Genomic DNA, 18,081 nt, shown 5'->3' on the forward strand with positions numbered 1-18,081 from the left:
CTTTCAGACCAATCGAACGCCAGTTCAGTGCTTACAACGATTCCAAAGAACATTGAACAAAGACATCATCAAATCGTAAGTGTTCTGACAACGTTACATATTTCCCTGCTTATTTTCTTTTTTAATAAATACTAAGTGTTAAAATAGTTTAAAAGTGTTGTGCATTAACGCTAGATTCGAAATTATTTTACAAATGTGTACTCTTCTCTTCGTTAGAAAAGTTATTGTTTTTTATTGACCGGGCCTCTACCTATTGGTGAATTACAAATGGTTGACAGTTCCAATTTGTCGTCTTTTGTCGATGGCGTGTCCTCCAATTTGTGCTTGATTTGCATTCTGTTCTTAAACTTGCCAATCATTTCGCGGACCTAAAACAAATCACATGTTTCGCTAAGTTTTTGAGTGCAATAGTGATATTTATTAATTTCGCTTAGCGAAAGTATTACGATAGGCTTCCGTGTATGTATGTGGCGAGACATTTTTTGGGGCGCAAATTATGGCGTGGGCGTTTGGCTGCGGGCGTACTACGGCCAATATTCTAAAGGTGGACTCACTCACAAAGATAAAAAGTGATAAAAAACAGGGCTTTTCTTAATAAATAAAATACGCTAGTGCAAGAAGTGTAACCAAGCCTTTGTAAACATTCATCGTGAGAACTTTTTAATGGCTGCTTGATTGCACATGCTTTTGAAACTTGCTGCTGCTGTATAAATTTTTATCATGTTTTCTGGTCTTTTGTAGAGTGTTTAAAGAGGTTCAATATTTGTTTACTACTAAGTATTTTATGTTTGTGTAGTTAGTGAATGCACCAACAAATTGATCATGCTCAGTAAGTAGTACAAAAAGAGTTAATTTTCCAGAACAACAACATTAACCCTCTCTTCTCTTCTTCACCAAAACTACAAACAGCACATAGGTATGATGTTTTTTTCTTTTTTCACCAGATAGTTATGTGTTAATAGTGAAACCAGTTGTGACAAACAGTCAGTTTTAGCAAGTACCGTGAACTGAAGTCGGGTAACTTGATTGCTTCAGTGGAGGGTAACTTGCATAGCATAGCTATCAAATGACTGACCAATCAAAGCAGCAAGATTTCAAAACAAATGAACTACGCAGCTCCGCTTGCAGCTCTAACCTACCATTTTTGTTTTGATTTAACTTTGTATTTTAATGACCAAACGGATCATTCATTTCTTGAGGGCTATGGAGTTAGTTCATGTAATGTTTCCAGCTCACCCAAATAGACACTAATACGCGTGCGTAATTTGCCGTTCTTTTCAACCACAAGCAGTTAATTCCCGTGACAATCAAAGACGAATGAATCTCTAGGGGTGGATCAGTCACTTTCGGTCGGGGTTGTGGACGGCGAAATATGAAATTTGTCGTTCTTTAAAAATTTTTCGTCCACACTGATGCAAGTTACCCGTGCCCATCTCATGATATTTCTTAGAAATCATGTCAAATTGAAATTCAGCAATCATTTTTGTATAGTCGAAACAACCCTGCCAAGACACTGCCGTACATTGTCATTGTACGGTGATTTACGGTGGGTAAGGTGGGGTGTTACAGTACAGCAGATTTCAAATTAACCTATTTTCACCGCCGTACAAAGAACATTTAGATCCAGCCCACCATACACCACCGCACAATGTACAGCAGTCCCTCGTTAATGATGACAGTTTTTTATCCGATGAAGTTTGATTGGTGTTAGATGAGTTTGGTTAGTAAAAGTTCCAGCTTTTCCTTCCCGATGGGATGATAGATATTGGCTCGCTCTTTAAGCTTTAGCGTGGGCGTCTGCTAATAAGCCGTCGGAATGTAAAAAGAATGGGCAACAAGGTAATAAATCAAACTAATCGAGCTTCAATCAAACTTCACCGATCTTGATACACCTTTTGCTAATTAGGATTTTCATTTTGAATCATGGTACCGTTGTTTGTATAAGATTCCCATTTCCGCACTACTTTTCTGGATTCTTTCCTCTATATATTTTCCAGGGGATAAACGGCAAGATATTGGGAAGGGTTTGTTTAATGGGATGCAGTTTAAAGCAGTTATGAAGGAGTCAAAGTTTAATCTCAAGGAGTATTATTTCTTTAAAGCTTAAAGTTGGCTAGTTTTTACCCTGCAATTTTCTAGTCAAGAAGCTAGAGCTCAACTACTCAACTGCTTTTTGCCTTTAATTGGCTCTTCCAGAAAATGACCGTATATGGGGGTGTAGGATATAGTGTCTGGAGGGGGGTAGTGAAAAATCTACAAAAATTGCCTTGTCCTGGGGGGGGGTAAACTTGCTCTCGATGGGATCAACTGATGCTTGTCCGGGGCGGGGGGGGGGGTTAGACCTGTTGTCCGGGGGATCAAAAGTCACAATGTCCAGGGGGGGGGCGGGTTTCCAAAAAATGTTATACCCTCCACCCCCCCCCCCATATTCAATTTTTTTCTGGAAAAGTACTATGTGAAAGTGAAAGAAGTCTTTATCACAAGTTCCTTCAAAGCACAAAACGAGGTTTCTAGCATCAAAGAATGAAAAGTTCATTTTTTCTTCTTCATTTTCAAAAAAATTTGAAATTATTTTTCTCAAGTATATTGCAGTTCTCTGAATTATTCTGAATTGAAAGATTTTGTTTACGCTTTATAGAATGGAATTCTTTAGTCGCATTTTTGAAGGAATCTTTTTTTTAATGGATTGAGATTTTTCATTAAAAAAAAACGGGTATCTATGACCTGTGTGTACAATATATTGTGTATATTTTCTGTAACACTTCATTTAAAATGCATAGCGTCTTCGTCGTTGATGTTCGAGTATATTATGCGAAATTTTCGACTTTAAAGTCGTCTTGTTATTATTACATTGTATAGATTTCGTTATCTGTATTCGGATTAGTCGTTTGCTCTTAAAGATAATATTTACCTGTGGATCCATAAAAACATGTGCCACCAAAAGATACAACCCCTTAAAAATAAAAAAACATGTTTTTCATCTAAATGATATCCAACCAATTCACAGCCTGTATCGATTGAGCACTCATCAGCGGACTGCTCGGATCAAAACGTTATTTAAGCTTTAAAAACACTGTTAAGACCAAGACGAAGCTGATGTAATTACACTGCGAAACGTGATATAGCAGTGATCCGCTGCCCTCAATATAAGCAGGTTTGTGTACTCCTATTAAGGAAGGAGAAGTGACTACGTTACGATTTTGAAAATCGCGGATAGTAAATTGATGATCTAAAGTCAGTCAGGATCTAGACAAATGAAAAACTTACCGTCTGCGCTACAGAAAGCACATCATTATTATAAACTTACCGCTGGCGAGTTCAGGATGACGTAGAGATACAACAAACCAGTGTTTATGGTCGTGAAGTTACCCAAGATGAGAGGTAGCCCGAGTAAAGGAACCAAAATCAAGAAGGCTTTTCTCGAGTTTCTGTTTAAAGTAAAAAGTAACAAAGATTTATTAATAATTATGAGACTTGAGAAAGGAGCAGCAAGGCAGAGAGACGAAACTTCTTCAAAACTGACACTTCAAGAGTGTACCGAAAGGAGCGTATATATATTATATTCTGCAACTTACACTGTCCGCTTTGTAGATTTGATTTGCTCGTCTTGTTTTGTCAACCCTCGGAAAACCATGCAAAATAAAATGATTTCTACCTAAAGTAATTCAAAAGCTATTTGTTTAAATTTGAAAGAATCACTATTAATGTTATGGAAAATGAAGCTTATTTGCGAAGCAAGCCAAATATTTTCCAAAAATATCACTCGTATAATAATATCACAAAAGAAAAGAGAGGCTTCATGAATAAACTTACAAATTGCAAGAATGCCATTGGTCCTTTAATGATCCATATATTTCCATCAATACTCAAACAACTATAGGAAAATATAAGAAATTTATTAGCAGCTCACATATGCCAGGGCGTGCATTGGATTTTTTTAAACGTCACACAAACCAAATTAAATTAGAAGTAAAACCGATCTGCACATTAAAAATCTTACAACCAAACAACTTTTATTGAGGAAACACTTACTTTTGACTGTTGTAAAACAATTGATAATCTACCATCAACATCACTGACAAGATCACCAACGGTGTACCTGGAATGCCAATGGAAAAATTTTAGAACCTCATTGAGGTACTTCTTAGCATTAGGATCCTTAATTGTGGATCCTTTATCATAATCACAAATTTGCCCTTTTTTGTGACGTTAAGAGTCGATATTTGAAGCAATATAGGATAGGAAAAAAAATCTATTGTTTAAAAAAGCGTTACCGTATCCGAAAGCACAATAATACATGAGAAGTTTCTTTTTGTTCGGTAAAATCAATTTGAAGAGCGCAACCAGGTGAATTCCCTCTACCAAAAACCATGACAATGTACCGAACAGTCCATAATAAACTAATAATACTGTTACGAAGCAACCAGCCTAAAAAATATTATTTGGACCCGTTTTTATTGAGTTCAGTATAGCGATGGAGCAATGGCCAAGTGTTTAAAGTGTTACGAACCAGGGGTTCATAGTTGTAATCCCCGTTTCTTCCTATGTCCCGATCAGTTCGTAGATCAGCTGATTAGGGACCCCTTAGAAACTATCGAAAGACTCTAAAAGTTCTAGATTTTGGGTTTCCAACGTAAAATATCGAATCAATGATAACCATGTCGACAAAATGTGATATTTCGAAAACTGGCTTCTGGAAGAATGTATAATTTGTGCAATACGGTAATACAAGGCCGAATGCGTAATGAAGTTGATGAGAGAGTGAGAATTCCATGTTTTCTCTAAACTAAGTGCAGTCAAGTCGAATCAGGAAGAAACAACAGAACATCAAGAATTACGTGTGATTCGTGGTGCAGATGTTGGACAATGTTTGGTATTTGGTACATGACGATACTGAACAAGTAGATGGCCATCAAGTTCTTATGGATCAGTACTTTAATCGTGTTCTTTACCCTGTTTTTGAGAAGAATATATTGTACACTTTATTCGCCAAAATATACTCTTTAGTTGTTTGTGGATAGTACTCTGAATATTTTAATGGAGAGTGATTAAAGGAATGATATTAAAGAGAAACGCTCCCCACCAACCAAGTTGAATTATATTTCTTGAGCCGGCACCGGTTAGCATGATTGGGCATGGTTTCATAGATTCTGAAGAACTTATTCAATCACTGAACGAGGATATTCAAAATGGACCTACTTGAAAAATTTGAGAATGAGCAGACCAGTGATGATTGAAACAACACTGACAGCATTTAACAAATCCTCCAATGTCCTCCATGCTGGCTTCTCCAATACATTCACTTTTGTCACACTGTTCCTCTCTTGTATTCGTGGTAGAAACTCTCGAATCTACAAAATTTATAAAATTCACGCCAGGCTTATTAACTTTATCATATTCATTTCTCAGCTTTTTTATCGATTTTTAAGTAATGTATCTACTACTTACAGTGTCCAATGATATATTCATTTTGGCGGCTATTTCTTCCAAAGTTTCCTGCGGAAAACGTATTGAAGAATAAGGTTATCCAGTTCAGTTCAATTCAATCCTGTTCAAGACCTAACGAGGACCCGCCCTAATAATTAGGTTCAAATGGCGTGATCTTATTAGAATGACCATGAAATTGAGTATTGAAGAGGCGAGGAATCTCACTGAGATTTCTGTAAGGTGTAAGAAATGGAACTTCGCAACTTTCGTATCGACACTATCAAACGTATACAACAACACTTACATACGAATCTATTTCATTATCACCACCATATTGGTTGTTTTGTTCTTTACTACTACGTGATGGAATAGTCCATTGTGCAGGTTCAATTTTGGCGTCAGGTTTCGCAGACTTTTGTTTTTCAGAAGCTACTCCGGTAATGGAAACTGCCCAGGATAATGTATGAACTATAATCCTATAAAACATAGAACGACATTATATCATTTCGTAAATAATTTGTATATGATGGTCAAAAGTGGTCATACTACTGTCATAATACTTTTGGCACATGAAATCAAATTTGTATATGATGGTCAAAAGTGGTCATACTACTGTCATAATACTTTTGGCACATGAAATCACACTGCCAGTTGGCTGTCAACATCCCTCTTATATGTTTTGCTATGTGATTGTGGACTTATAATATAATAACTGGGTTGGGGGAGAAGACCAAATAGGGTTTTGGGGCCAGGTAAGGGGGAGGGGCTAAAATCTGAAGGGTCTAAACATATTTGTGCTTTATAAAAGTACTATTTTATGCATATAAGCGACCGATCCCGTACCATGCACCTCTGAGTGTCAAAGTCTACATCATGTGGCATTTGACACGATGATGAAACCTTTCAAAAATGTTCTTTCTTGGTATTCTTCTTAGTATTGGGTACAATGACAGGATAACTTACACATTGAGTTCGGACTTGCACCTTTGAATGTAATTATTGATCATCGCTGTATAGTTCTGTAAAGTTGAAGACAATATTTTGAGTTTGACAGTAAATTTGCGTCCCTTTATAAACGCAGAACGGTGTGCACGTGTGCAAGCTTGTCAGCATTTACCTTCATTATAAGTTAAGCGAAACGTACAACAAATCCTTCTATTTTTCCAAGTTCCTCGATTATTTCCCTTGGAAGTCATAATGTATCTGTAAGCCTAGTATTAAGAATCTTTTTTTTTCCTTGTATTCATCGTAACCACGCCTATGGCAATTGTATGTATACACTCGTTAAAGCATTCATTTAGAAGTCGTCGAAGATTAGCGCGATTTTGATGTCAAGAAGCTAAGCAACCTCAAATAAAATTTAAAGCAACATTTATACTTACTGTTAGCATCCCATTGCAAAGATCTTTTGCTGAAGTAATACTATCTGCGTTCTAAAAAGAAAGAAAAATGAGAAAGTTTCTTTCGGTTTCTTTGTATTTAATTCAGTTCAAATTTAACTAAAAATGCGAACGAAAGTCTTACAAACAAGGTGATTTCTTCAGGCTATTTCAAGATGAGTTTCGTTACCTTGACTAAAGAATTCAATGTTGTTCTTTTGCCTTCAATGAATGATTGACCTTTCTGTTCGTACTGTTCAAATAGAACACTAAATATTTGGACAACTTCTTTCTCAATGGAACTCTTGTCGGGTGTATATGTGATGTAGTACCGCAACTCCGTCATTCGATTATAAAGTGAATCCAAATCCTTTGGGATGTCGATTGTATCCTGAAAAAGAAACCAGGTACCGTATAACCAGAAAGTCAATAAAACAAACAGATCAAGAGTACCAGCCAGCGGCTCTCATTCCTCGTCTTTCAAAAACAGTTTCCAATTGTTTTGATTGATAAGTGCCCGATTTGCTTATCAGGGTTCGTTTTTCTTCTCTTGGAATTCAAGAGCGTGATATCAAGGGTATTCATTACTTACTCCTCCGTAAATGGTGTTATTTGCAATTTTACATGCGCAATAATTCGGCTTCGACCAGACGATCGCTCCTTTTTCGCTTTGTAAACATTTCCTTTTCGCTTCACCTGTTTTTGTAGTATAAAAAAGAGTTTAAACAAGGATTTAAGAAGAGACAGCTCCTTGCAAGCAAAGAAAACTAAACGGTTAAGGTTGTAAACCCCGGGCTTGCCTTGGAAAAGGCTTGAAAGTCTCTCTGCTCAGTACTTTCAAGCTTGAACGAAGACTAGTAAAAGGAAATCTTTGGATAGTCATAACACTGCAATTTTCCAGACTTATCCTGTTTCTTTCGTGACTGCTACAATGGCATATGGTTAAGGAGCAAATTCCCTCGAGTACACACCATGATAGTGAAGGCCTTTGTTTTTGTTTTTGATCAAGCGACAGTCACCGGTCGAAATTCCTCCTACTTCAGTTCGTTTCCATGGCACTCCTTCATGTTCCTCACCGCGACAGTAGTCTGTTGAAGAAAAATGTTATAGATATATTATGTTACTATTCAACATTAGAAACCATAGGCCTTCGAAACAGTAAAATGTTACTGTAAAAGTGTACGCTTGGTCGTTTGTCATTTACGATTGAGCCATTCGAGCCACAAGATCTAAAAGTCAGTTCGATCAGTCATAATAGACTGATACTTAAGGGCTTCCATGGTCGTAGATGCTGGGTATCGTGCAGACCATAAGGGCACTCAAAGGGATTGTAAAAAGTCAAGTGCCATGAAAACTGGAAACCCTTTTCTTTAAATCTTGTGCAACCAGTGCGATAAATGAATCAACGAAGCCTACAAGTTTTGCATTGCGTCTCATCGGAAGCGTCCTGACAATCATCCACACCATCGCATACACGATCAAGCCAAATATGTTTAGAGGAGTTGGTGCATTTGTGAACCAAACTACCGTACTTCTTCATAAACACCTCTTTTTCTGACGAAAGAAAGAAGAAAGAAAGAAAGAAAGAAAGGGTTTTTGAATTTAGGAGTGAGTAGGTATCATCGTTTATCCTTTCTCATATTCACTTAAAATGTTTGAAAAATCAGTCGGCGATGCGGTCTTATAAAGGTCTGAATGATTGGGAAAAATCGAAAAATTTACAAGCGGGGTCGTTTATTGGTCATTTGATTTAATTGTATGTGGTGAGGCAATCGACACCGGAAAAGAGCATAATTCAAACGAGTTGAACTCTCTTTGTCTTCTATTGTTTTGGAATGGTTGTTTTGCAATTGATTGGCAAGAATAAAGGACTTTGAAAACTACCGTACATACCTGGACATTTGTTAGAAGAACATGATTGAGATTTCAGAAGGCTATCGCACCATCCTTCTTGAATGACCTGATGGTAAACTCTCCAGTTGAAACATGACAAACGACAATACTTTGTGGACCAGGTCAGTGGATTGAATGATGGACATTCAACATTCAAAGGATTCGAACAAGCTACAAGAAGGAAAGAAGTATTTGATGACTTCACCATCCATTATATTTACAAAAGTAACGTTGGCAAATACAAATTCCTTTATTATAATACGGATCAAACAGAGATTGCTAGAAGAGCTTTCGGAAAACGATCCGTTTCTTATTCTATCCATAAAGGTTCTGATCGACCTTTATCAATTATTATACCGTACCTTGGAGAAGGTCTTTGTCTATCATCAACTTCTGACATTCTTCTTCACCGGAACACGTCCTTTTCTGAAGGCCGACCACCTTCAATCCGCCCTTCTTTTTTCCACCTTTTATCTCCGCTCCACCATACGTATAGGTTTTGGTTTTTATACTAACAACGCCCTTCATGGCAACGCCTTTTGTTTTCTTAGTGGATCCTCCATTTATTATTGTCACACCTCCTCCTTTACGCTTGCTGGTTGAATGTGAAACACCGATACAATCAAGTTGTCCAAAGAAACATCTACATTGCAAACAGAAAGGGAGGTCAGCCATTCGAACTTGCTGTACTGTTTGGTGGTGTATCTCTGTACCGTTCAAGAAACAACCTTCAAGAGTATAAAAAATAGGGAGATAAAAAGATAATATTAGGCCAATTTAACATGTTGTATCGGCTCGAAAAGAACCTTGTCTTTAAAAAGTAACTAGTACCTAGTTTAGAAAACTCAAGAAGAAAGTTCCCTTGATCAGGGCTCGGTCATACTTCCGACCTACTATGTTATCCAATTAAATTTGCGTAATGAACGATAAAATAAATATGAGAGGCCAACTTACTGTTATCTCTGCTGAAGAATGTTCGTGCAAGGTCTTGACTACAATTTCTGCACGCCGCTGAAAACCTGAAAGAACCAATATATTTGCTGACGCTGCATATAATCTCGCCCTCCTTAGTACAACGACAAGCCAGTTTTTGACCACCAACAATTATGCTCCACTGGCGAAAAGGAACATAGATAGCTCTCCCTTTACCGGTAGCATCAATACAGTTCTTGCAATGATATTTGCGTTGGCCAGTGGTGTAGGCTTGGACCATCTTTTCACAATCTTGGAGATTATAACACTGGTTTTCATCACCGTATGAGCAATACATCTGTTGATTCCAACTCCTGCATTCGCATTGAATACACGAGTAACCTTCCACTTGAGGTCTGGACCCTAATTTAATTCTTTGACGTGTGAATAATGATAAGCAATGGTCACACTGGATCTTGGTTGGAATGAGTTTACATTTGACACATAATGGTTTGACGTCACCCTTGATGTTACGTTGGTAACAAGACATGCTACCATCTTGTTTGCATTCACAATATGAGCAATGTGTTGTGTTCCATACTCTACCTGGTGTCTTTGTGCATGATGTCGCCAACACTATAAGGGAAAACAAAGAAATTGGCTCACTACAGTAATTGGGTACTAAGAATACTATCAAACCTAACTTGTCTAATGGTTTGATGGTTATGCCTAAAGGGATCCTGGAAATTTTCATTTTCCTGCATTTTAGCTGTTTTTGCTCTATGCTACACGAAGGGATTCGAATAAACCCCCCCCCCTCATCAAAATAGAATTTGATTTCTTGTATTGGATACAATATGCTCCTAATTTTCAGTCTACACTCAGAAAGAAATGAATGGTTGAGTAACAAATATCTTACTGATTTTATTGGAACTCCGAATTGTACCCTGGCTTGCAGATGAATTTTTTTTCTTATTGTTCGATTCCACACAGAGAACATACCTGGTTTTGGTTTCTTCTTTTTCTTGGCATCGCAACTGTGCCAGCTGGACAAAGCAAACAGCAAAATCAATGACAATGTATACACATTCATTGCAAGAGAAATTTTAGTGCATTTTGTGTTGAGATATTTTCAAATGAAAATTGATATTTCAAAATTTGATATATGATATGATTGAAAAAGTGATAATTTGATTTTAATTTTCACCTGTTTCAAATTTAAAAAAGTAATAATTCTTTTTTACTATATTTCTTCCAACACCCCAACATTTTCTAAAAGAAAACAAAAGGAAATTAGAAATTTCAACATACAACAACAACAGGCTACAAATAAATTTTCAGACGTGTTTTGTGTTACAAAATAATTTCTTTCGGTCTATAGTTTTTCAAAAGTACCAGTAAACATAGGGCTGAGAATATTTATTATTTGCTTATCAATTTCAGAGGTCTTCGCTTTCTCTGAAAATCTTATTACTTATTTTCATTTTCATTTTCTCAATGGGTCAAATTCTTAGTACACTTAATAATGTTGTTTAAAGTTATCATTACATTTCTCTAACTCTTCAAAACCCGATTGGCGTGTATACGCATTCTAAATTTGCCAATATACCTACGCCAACTTAAGGTTGTAACTCCTGACCACTTGATTTAAAAGGGCGTAAACAGAATGCTTTTAGAAAGATTATTAAAAAATCCTTTCTAATGGTACCAAAAAAAAGGTAATTCTTGCCTGCGAAGCTTGTAAAAATCATCTGTTAACCAAAACACTCCCTCTTTCCTTTCCCTTCAAATTATGTGTCTCTACATTGAAAATTTAATTTCAAAATTTCAAAGCAAATAATGTAATTTTCAACAGATTGATTCACAAGTTTTAAAGTAAAATGAATAAAATATTTAGATTTGATGATTCTATAAAAAACTTCAGAGACCGAAAAAAAAAACATTTGTCTCGCTGTCCAAAACATTTGTGAAATTCTAAATATGAAAAATATACATTTTCGTTCAAACTGATCAAACTTGACATAGACTTCATAATGTTAAGCCTCGGTTGTACCCTTTTGCTCTACCTTAACTGTATTTTTATCATGCACATCTGAAGTTAGGAACATGATAAAATTCCAATAGTGAGACACAAATACATTATTACTCCTATTTCATTATAGATAATATATCAACGACATTCAAAAATTGACACATCAAATTTAATGATTGTCAAGGGGTTGCCATATGATTGTCAGTAGCCCTTATAAAGAAAAAATACGGCCTCGTTTTCAAATTATTACTAAGCTGATCATTTCGATCGTAATCGTACTTGGGAATAAATTGTCATGAAATATCTTCGAAATCGAAGCAAATGTTGTTCATATTGGGATCCGCAAAAAGATCTTTTTCAGTCGGACCTTCTCCAAGATGACTTTTAACAAACGTTTCAATAAAACGGTCACTTTATGTTTAATAACTGCTTTCTACCAATTGGAAGGCAGGACGTATTATTGGCTGGTCAAGCTTGTTAGTTCTCTACTCCGTTAATAAATGTTGGTATAATAATTCTTAAAGATAAAAGAAAGGCTATCACATACCTCCTACATTTAAAGGTCGATGTTTTCCCTCAGTTGTACAAAAACGTGTTACAATTTAGCTTACCATTGGTTTTCGATAAATGACCAGCGCAGAATTTTTTTAACCCTCCTGTTTTGATTTAATCATATGATAATTAATGTAAGATTGCAAAGAAAATCTGTAATTTACTGTTTGCGCCAAAAATGAAGCTGATACTAAACGAATGATCTATTTTTGGGCCTACCTCCGGGTACCCCGGTGGAGGTCCTATAAATTAACCCATGTCCGTTCGTCCGTCCGTCCGTTCGTTCGTTCGTCCGTCCGTCTGTTACCAGCTTTTCTCAGGATTGGCTCATTAGTTTTTTCTGATTTTTTGCACAATGATGCAAAATGGCAATGCCCAGAACGTGACGGAGCCCGATTTTTGAGAAAAAATTTATTTGGGTAAATTTGGGCCAAAAACTACCTAAAAATAGGGTTTTTTGGACTTTGTGCAAAATCCTGTCATTACTTTTTCCTGATTTTTTGTACAAAGATGGAGGGCAAGATTCTCTAAAGAATGGCTGAAGTGGTTTTTCCCGGAAAATTCTTATTCGCCTTAAAAAACGGATTTTCGTATTTTGGGGGAAATTCCCTTTAACCAAATAAGAAAATATAGCTTTTAACAATGTTGACTCGTTATTTTTTTCTGATTTTTTGAACAATGATGCAAAATGGCAATGCCTAAAATGTGTCGGAGCCCGATTTTCGAAAAAAAGTATATTTGGGCAAATATGGGCCAAAAAAACTGCCTAAAAATTGGACTTTGTGCAAAATCCTGTCATTACTTTTTTCTGATTTTTTGTACAAAGATGGATGGCTAGATTCTCTAAAGAATGGCTGAAGTGGTTTTTCCCGGAAAATTCTTTTTCGCCTTAAAAAACGGATTTTCGTATTTTGGGGAAATTCCCTTTAACCAAATAAGAAAATATAGCTTTTCTCAAAGTTGACTCATTATTTTTTTCTGACTTTTTGCACAATGATGCAAAATGGTAATGCCTAAAATGTGACGGAGCCAGATTTTCGAAAAAAAATATATTTGGGCAAATTTGGGCCAAAAACTGCCTAAAATAGGGTTTTTTGGACTTTGTGCAAAATCATGTTATTACTTTTTTCTGATTTTTTGTACAAAGATGGAGGGCAAGATTCTCTAAAGAATGACTGAAGTGTTTTTTCCCGGGAAATTCTTATTCGCCTTAAAAGACGGATTTTCGTATTTTGGGGAAATTTCCTTTAACCAAATAAGAAAATATGGCTTTTCTCAATGTTGACTCATAATTTTTTTCTGATTTTTTGCACAATGATGCAAAATGGCAATGCCCAAAGTGTGACGAAGCCAGATTTTTAAGGAAAATTATTTTGGGCAAATTTGGGCAACAAACAGCTTAAAAGGTTTTTTGGGCCTGAATGGTTTAAGTGATTTTCGTATTTGGGGAAATTCCTTTTTACCATTTTACATTATTCAACACGCAAGCTTTATTTTTCCATTCTGAATTTTTGTACAATTATTGTCACTTTTTTCTTATTTTCATCTGATGTTAATCATTAGGTAGGTCCATTCAGCATGTTGCTTGTTCTTCTTCTTTTCACCACGTGTAGACAATGGACACAGCAAGATGATGACCGGCTTATAGAGGGAATCAAACTTTATCAAAGAGACTGGATATTAGGTAAGTGAAACCCCTAACATTTCCATTTGTCTAGTGATTGAAGTTCTCATAAGGCATTCTAGTATGCTGCATCGAAAGAAACTTTTTTTTTTGATACATTATCAGGGGGAATATTCAGACCGTACTAGCTATAAAAGTTTTTTGTTGGGAAAGTTTTTAGTCACCCAGCTAAAGATATTGTCACAACCTTGTTCAAACTGAATAGGGCAGCCTTCAGTCGGCAGGGTAGTTGGGAAATATTCTGGTTACCATACAAAAATATTAGCAACTTTCCCTGTATTCTTTTGACTGAGGCTGTTAATCTGTAACAATCTACAGGGATATAACAAAATTTACCATCTCAAACAGAGAAACTCCGTGACCATGGAATAAATCAAATACTTTGGCTCATTAAAGATATAGGTTTTTCGCTATAGGATTTTATAACCACTCAGCCATCATCTTCCTACCAAAGCCCTTTCTTAGATCTTCACTCTGTCCCATTCTCCTTCAGTTGCAGACCACGTGGAAGGGAAGACACAAGACCAATGCATCCATCGTTGGGAACACACATTGAACCCGAACATCAAACGTGGCAAGTGGAGTCAGGAAGAAGACGAAGTATGTTATATTCCTTTCCTCCTCTCTTCTCCCCTCCTCTATTCATGTGACGTAGTCTGCCTTAACTAGTCAAGTTTTTTTGTCAAGTTCGTTCTTTACATTTTTTTATATTTTCAGGTTTTCCCCTTAATACTTCAACGCTGTTTTCACCTGTTTCACGCTTTTTTGAATAACTAAATCTGAATCCAAAGCAAAGCCAATAAGTTTTTAATCTCCGGTAATACTTAAAGGTCTCCAATCTTGAAATAAGGTTGTCATATGTTCTTCAACCATCATAGTTTTCCGACTTTTTAAACTATTTAATTAAACCCCCCTTAGGCACTGATGGAAGCCGTTTTACGACTTGGTAGGAAGAATTGGAAAGCTGCAAAGGAATCAGTACCTGGACGAACGGCCGCTCAGTGCAGAGAGAGGTAGGCACGATACCTCCTTTAAAAAAATTAGATTTGTTCTTTACCGGTTCTTTTACCAGTACATGAAATTCACTCTGCAGCCAATTTTTTGTTGCAAGGGGTCCCAAATGACCTGGAGATCAAAATGATGGCAAACATACAGTAGAGGCAATACACCCCCTCTGCAGCAGCTTTTCTTTTTGCGAGGGGTGCCAAATGACCTTAAAGTTCCTCAGATGATTATTTTTGGTGCTCCTTTCCTTTTTTTCTCAAAGAGATACTATATGTATAGCAGTTTATTAGCCAAGAAAGGAAAACATTCCATGCTCGCGTTATTATTAAAACACTTTTCCGAAAAAGAACCAAAATCCAAATTTCTTGGCCAAACCATCACGCCACTGCAAACCGACAAAACGAAAAAGGAAATTCTTGTTACTTTAATCGTAGAAATTTTAGCGAGACTAATTTTAGCGTTTTAGTGAGTTTTCCCTATTTTCGCTAAAATAAATCTCGCTAAAACGCACCGAATTGACAGATCGCTAAAATTTATCCGCGCGAAATTTTTCGAAAAGCTGATTCGCTAAAATAAATCCAGTATGTTTTTTCTTTCATTTTTTATCATTTTGTTATCATTTTCATAATTTTTTTCAAAAACTAGTAATGGGGGCGTAAATTTCCAAGTTTTTCTGCTCTTAGTCAAGAATTGTGTTACGAAGACATGTGACTATATTGATTTTTGTATTTAAAAACAATATTTTATTCTTCAAAATCATTGCCCTCGCTAAAATTAATCCACGCGAAATTTTTGTCAGATGAGTATTCGCTAAAATTTATCCACACGAAATTTTTTGAAATCGTGATTCGCTAAAATAAATCTAAAAAAAATCAAGATTTTCCTGACTCGCTAATATACGCTAAAATTAATCTCGCTAAAATTTCTACGATCAAAGTATCTTTATTTAATGTTTATTTGTTAAAAATGTCAGTTGTTTGTGGTAACCTGATTGTTGACATGTTTGCGTTCCATTTTAGATTTGTGTCAAGATTGGATCCAGATATAAACGCAACGTTATTTTCTTTCGAAGAAGACGAGTTATTAATTGAACTTGTCAATCAGTTTGGAATAGGTAACGCACGCCCGCGTTCTCACATTAATTGTTTTTTTTATCAAACCTTTCCAATCAAAACACTTTCTAGTGTCTTAAAGGCTAGAAAATAGATGGCGAAAAGCCGATCTTTCTGATCATTATGATGGCGTTCGCAAGCAACGGTTTAGATCACCAGGACAGACCAAGACAGTTTTCTGAGAAAAAAGATGTAACATAGATAAAAAGAGGAACCTTTTCCAACAAAAATCTTATAATTGTGTCACTCAATAACGCTATGACAAGGGGTGTGTAGGTGCTATCGGCCAAAAGTATAGAACCAATTTTTTTTGGCTGATGCTTGTTAGTCGTTTTAATAGTTTTGTGATAAATATCTTCAATACTCCCTTTCTCGTAGGTAAATGGTCGATGATGACAAAATATTTCGACCGGCGTCAAGATTCGTTTTTATTGAGACGGTATAAACAGATCATGCCCAAGAAGGTGAGATATGCTTTTGTCATAAATTTCTCGCTCAAATTTCTGGCTTTATGAAAGTACGCGCGAAAGCTTGCCTCGTTTTGCCGAAAAATTCGTCCCCAGGCCCAAAAATCAAAATTTCTTGAATAGGAAAAACCGATATTCATTAAAGGAAAAAGTGTGCAAGATTTCAATCAAATCGGGCTATTTTTGAAGTCTCCAGTCTGCCCTAAAGTTTTGAGGTGACATATACAGACATTGAGAACAGCCTCCAAGTTAAGCTACTAATCAACTGAACGTAGTGAAAGCAAACGTGTTTCGCGAATGAAATCGAGTTAAATTTGCGTCTATTCAATGAAGAGATCTAAAATCTCCAAGATAAAGTTTACTCTCAGCTTATATACAACATGATGGTTATATGTTAAAAGATGTTATAGTTCTTCAATCAAAGTCTTTTCCATAAACTCTCGATGAAGTATTTCATTTCTTACTTTCTCCGTCTCTGTAGTGGTTACCCCACAAAGATGAAACGACAAAGCAATCAATTCCTTCTGCTTTTTAAGATATTTAACACTTTGAACCACCCAATCTAACATTTGCTGGTTTGTCGGTGAAGGGATTTTAGAGTTTGGAAAATCTTCTAAAACACTTGAAATGAATTTGTGCCAATGAGTTTGTAATCTTTCTCGGAAAAGTTTGTTGATACAGAGAGTAATAGGTTGACATTTAGTGCTGCAACCTGTTGGTATCGGTAGAATCTCTGTTCCCTCCTCTTTAAGTCTTTGTTGAAAATTTGTGGTGAAATGACCTTCAAAAGCATCCAATAAAATCAAAGAGTTCGCTTTCTCGTTATTGACTGCTCTAAGATATTCTGACCAAATTTGATCAAGCCAGGTTTGCATGAGTTCTGCATCAATCCAGCTTTTTTGATTCGCTTTGCAGAAGATTCTTGTGGGAATGTTTAGTCTTTGTAAAACTTTGTCACTCGTTTCTTTGAATATGACCAAAGGTGTAAGAATCTTTCCATTTGCAGTTATCGTCAGTACAACCGTCATTTGTTTCTTTTCAATATTGGAGGTTCGCACAATGTATTCCTTGGCCCCTTTCTTTGTTGGACATTTTGACGAAACGACGTCGAAAAATACTGGTATCTCATCCATATTGCAAACATTAGATAGGTTCTTGTCCGTTAGAATGGATCTGGCATCTTTGTAGAATCTCTTTAGATTATTTTCAAGTTCGTTTGGTAATTTTTGACTTAACGGAACTGAGCCTTCAAGAATGTTTTGATGTCGAGCGTAAAATTTCTCGACCCATCCTGTGCTCGCAGAAAATGTTGGGTTATGGGGTCGAATTATAAGTTTGGCTTTCTCTTGAAGTCCATATGTGGTAATTGGTACGTTCAAATCTTTTTGCACTAACATCCACTCTAATAGTTGATCATCTAACGCTAATGGATAAGATAAAGGTCTGCCAGCACCTGTGGCATTCTTTCGGTTGGCCTGTGTGATAGGAGGAGTTTTGACGATACCTCGTACTGTCGACTCGTTCAAACCATATACTTTTGCTGTGGCGTTGAAATTACCTGTGATAGAGTAATGCTGTCGAATGTCCGCTTTGTCGTCTTGTGTGAATCGATGGCGAA

The 18,081-nt window shown here is 36.3% G+C and overlaps 2 protein-coding genes across 4 annotated transcripts in view; one reads left to right on the forward strand and one right to left on the reverse strand.

Moving 5' to 3' along the window:
• Positions 1 to 18,081, forward strand: part of LOC136820527 (uncharacterized) — a 30,984-nt gene that overhangs the window by 7,327 nt on the left and 5,576 nt on the right. For both annotated transcript variants that reach the window (XM_067076713.1, XM_067076712.1), the window contains exons 12-17: positions 8 to 75; positions 13,809 to 13,879; positions 14,373 to 14,479; positions 14,798 to 14,892; positions 15,904 to 15,998; positions 16,375 to 16,460. In XM_067076713.1, coding sequence (XP_066932814.1) covers positions 8 to 75; positions 13,809 to 13,879; positions 14,373 to 14,479; positions 14,798 to 14,892; positions 15,904 to 15,998; positions 16,375 to 16,460 — 522 coding nt within the window. The remainder of the gene's footprint in view (positions 1 to 7; positions 76 to 13,808; positions 13,880 to 14,372; positions 14,480 to 14,797; positions 14,893 to 15,903; positions 15,999 to 16,374; positions 16,461 to 18,081) is intronic.
• Positions 74 to 10,765, reverse strand: LOC136820528 (uncharacterized). 2 transcript variants are annotated; one of them, XM_067076714.1, is made up of 21 exons: positions 10,614 to 10,765; positions 9,654 to 10,247; positions 9,062 to 9,427; positions 8,700 to 8,870; positions 8,223 to 8,360; positions 7,778 to 7,894; positions 7,399 to 7,502; positions 6,997 to 7,197; positions 6,810 to 6,860; positions 6,391 to 6,446; positions 5,732 to 5,903; positions 5,449 to 5,496; positions 5,200 to 5,351; positions 4,839 to 4,953; positions 4,275 to 4,428; positions 4,033 to 4,099; positions 3,814 to 3,874; positions 3,576 to 3,655; positions 3,308 to 3,428; positions 2,912 to 2,953; positions 74 to 368 (listed from the first exon to the last, which is right to left on the reverse strand). In XM_067076714.1, the coding sequence occupies exons 1-21, from the start codon at positions 10,702 to 10,704 to the stop codon at positions 222 to 224; spliced, it is 3,048 nt and encodes a 1,015-aa protein (XP_066932815.1). In that variant the 5' UTR covers positions 10,705 to 10,765; the 3' UTR covers positions 74 to 221. The 2 variants fall into 2 exon arrangements, with proteins under 2 accessions (XP_066932815.1, XP_066932816.1); XM_067076715.1 differs by lacking the exon at positions 5,449 to 5,496.

This window comes from Clytia hemisphaerica, unplaced genomic scaffold (assembly GCF_902728285.1).
Source record: "Clytia hemisphaerica strain Z4C2 unplaced genomic scaffold, Clytia hemisphaerica genome assembly, whole genome shotgun sequence".
Classification (NCBI taxonomy): Eukaryota; Metazoa; Cnidaria; class Hydrozoa; order Leptothecata; family Clytiidae; genus Clytia; species Clytia hemisphaerica.

Coding starts and splice junctions, on each gene's coding strand:
- LOC136820528 (XM_067076714.1), bottom strand. CDS start 10,704: ATGAATGTGTATACATTGTCATTGATTTTGCTGTTTGCTTTGTCCAGC. Junction 5,904..6,390: donor TGCAAGTCCGAACTCAATGT/GTAAGTTATCCT, acceptor TATGTTTTATAG/GATTATAGTTCATACATTAT. Junction 5,497..5,731: donor ATAATGAAATAGATTCGTAT/GTAAGTGTTGTT, acceptor CGTTTTCCGCAG/GAAACTTTGGAAGAAATAGC.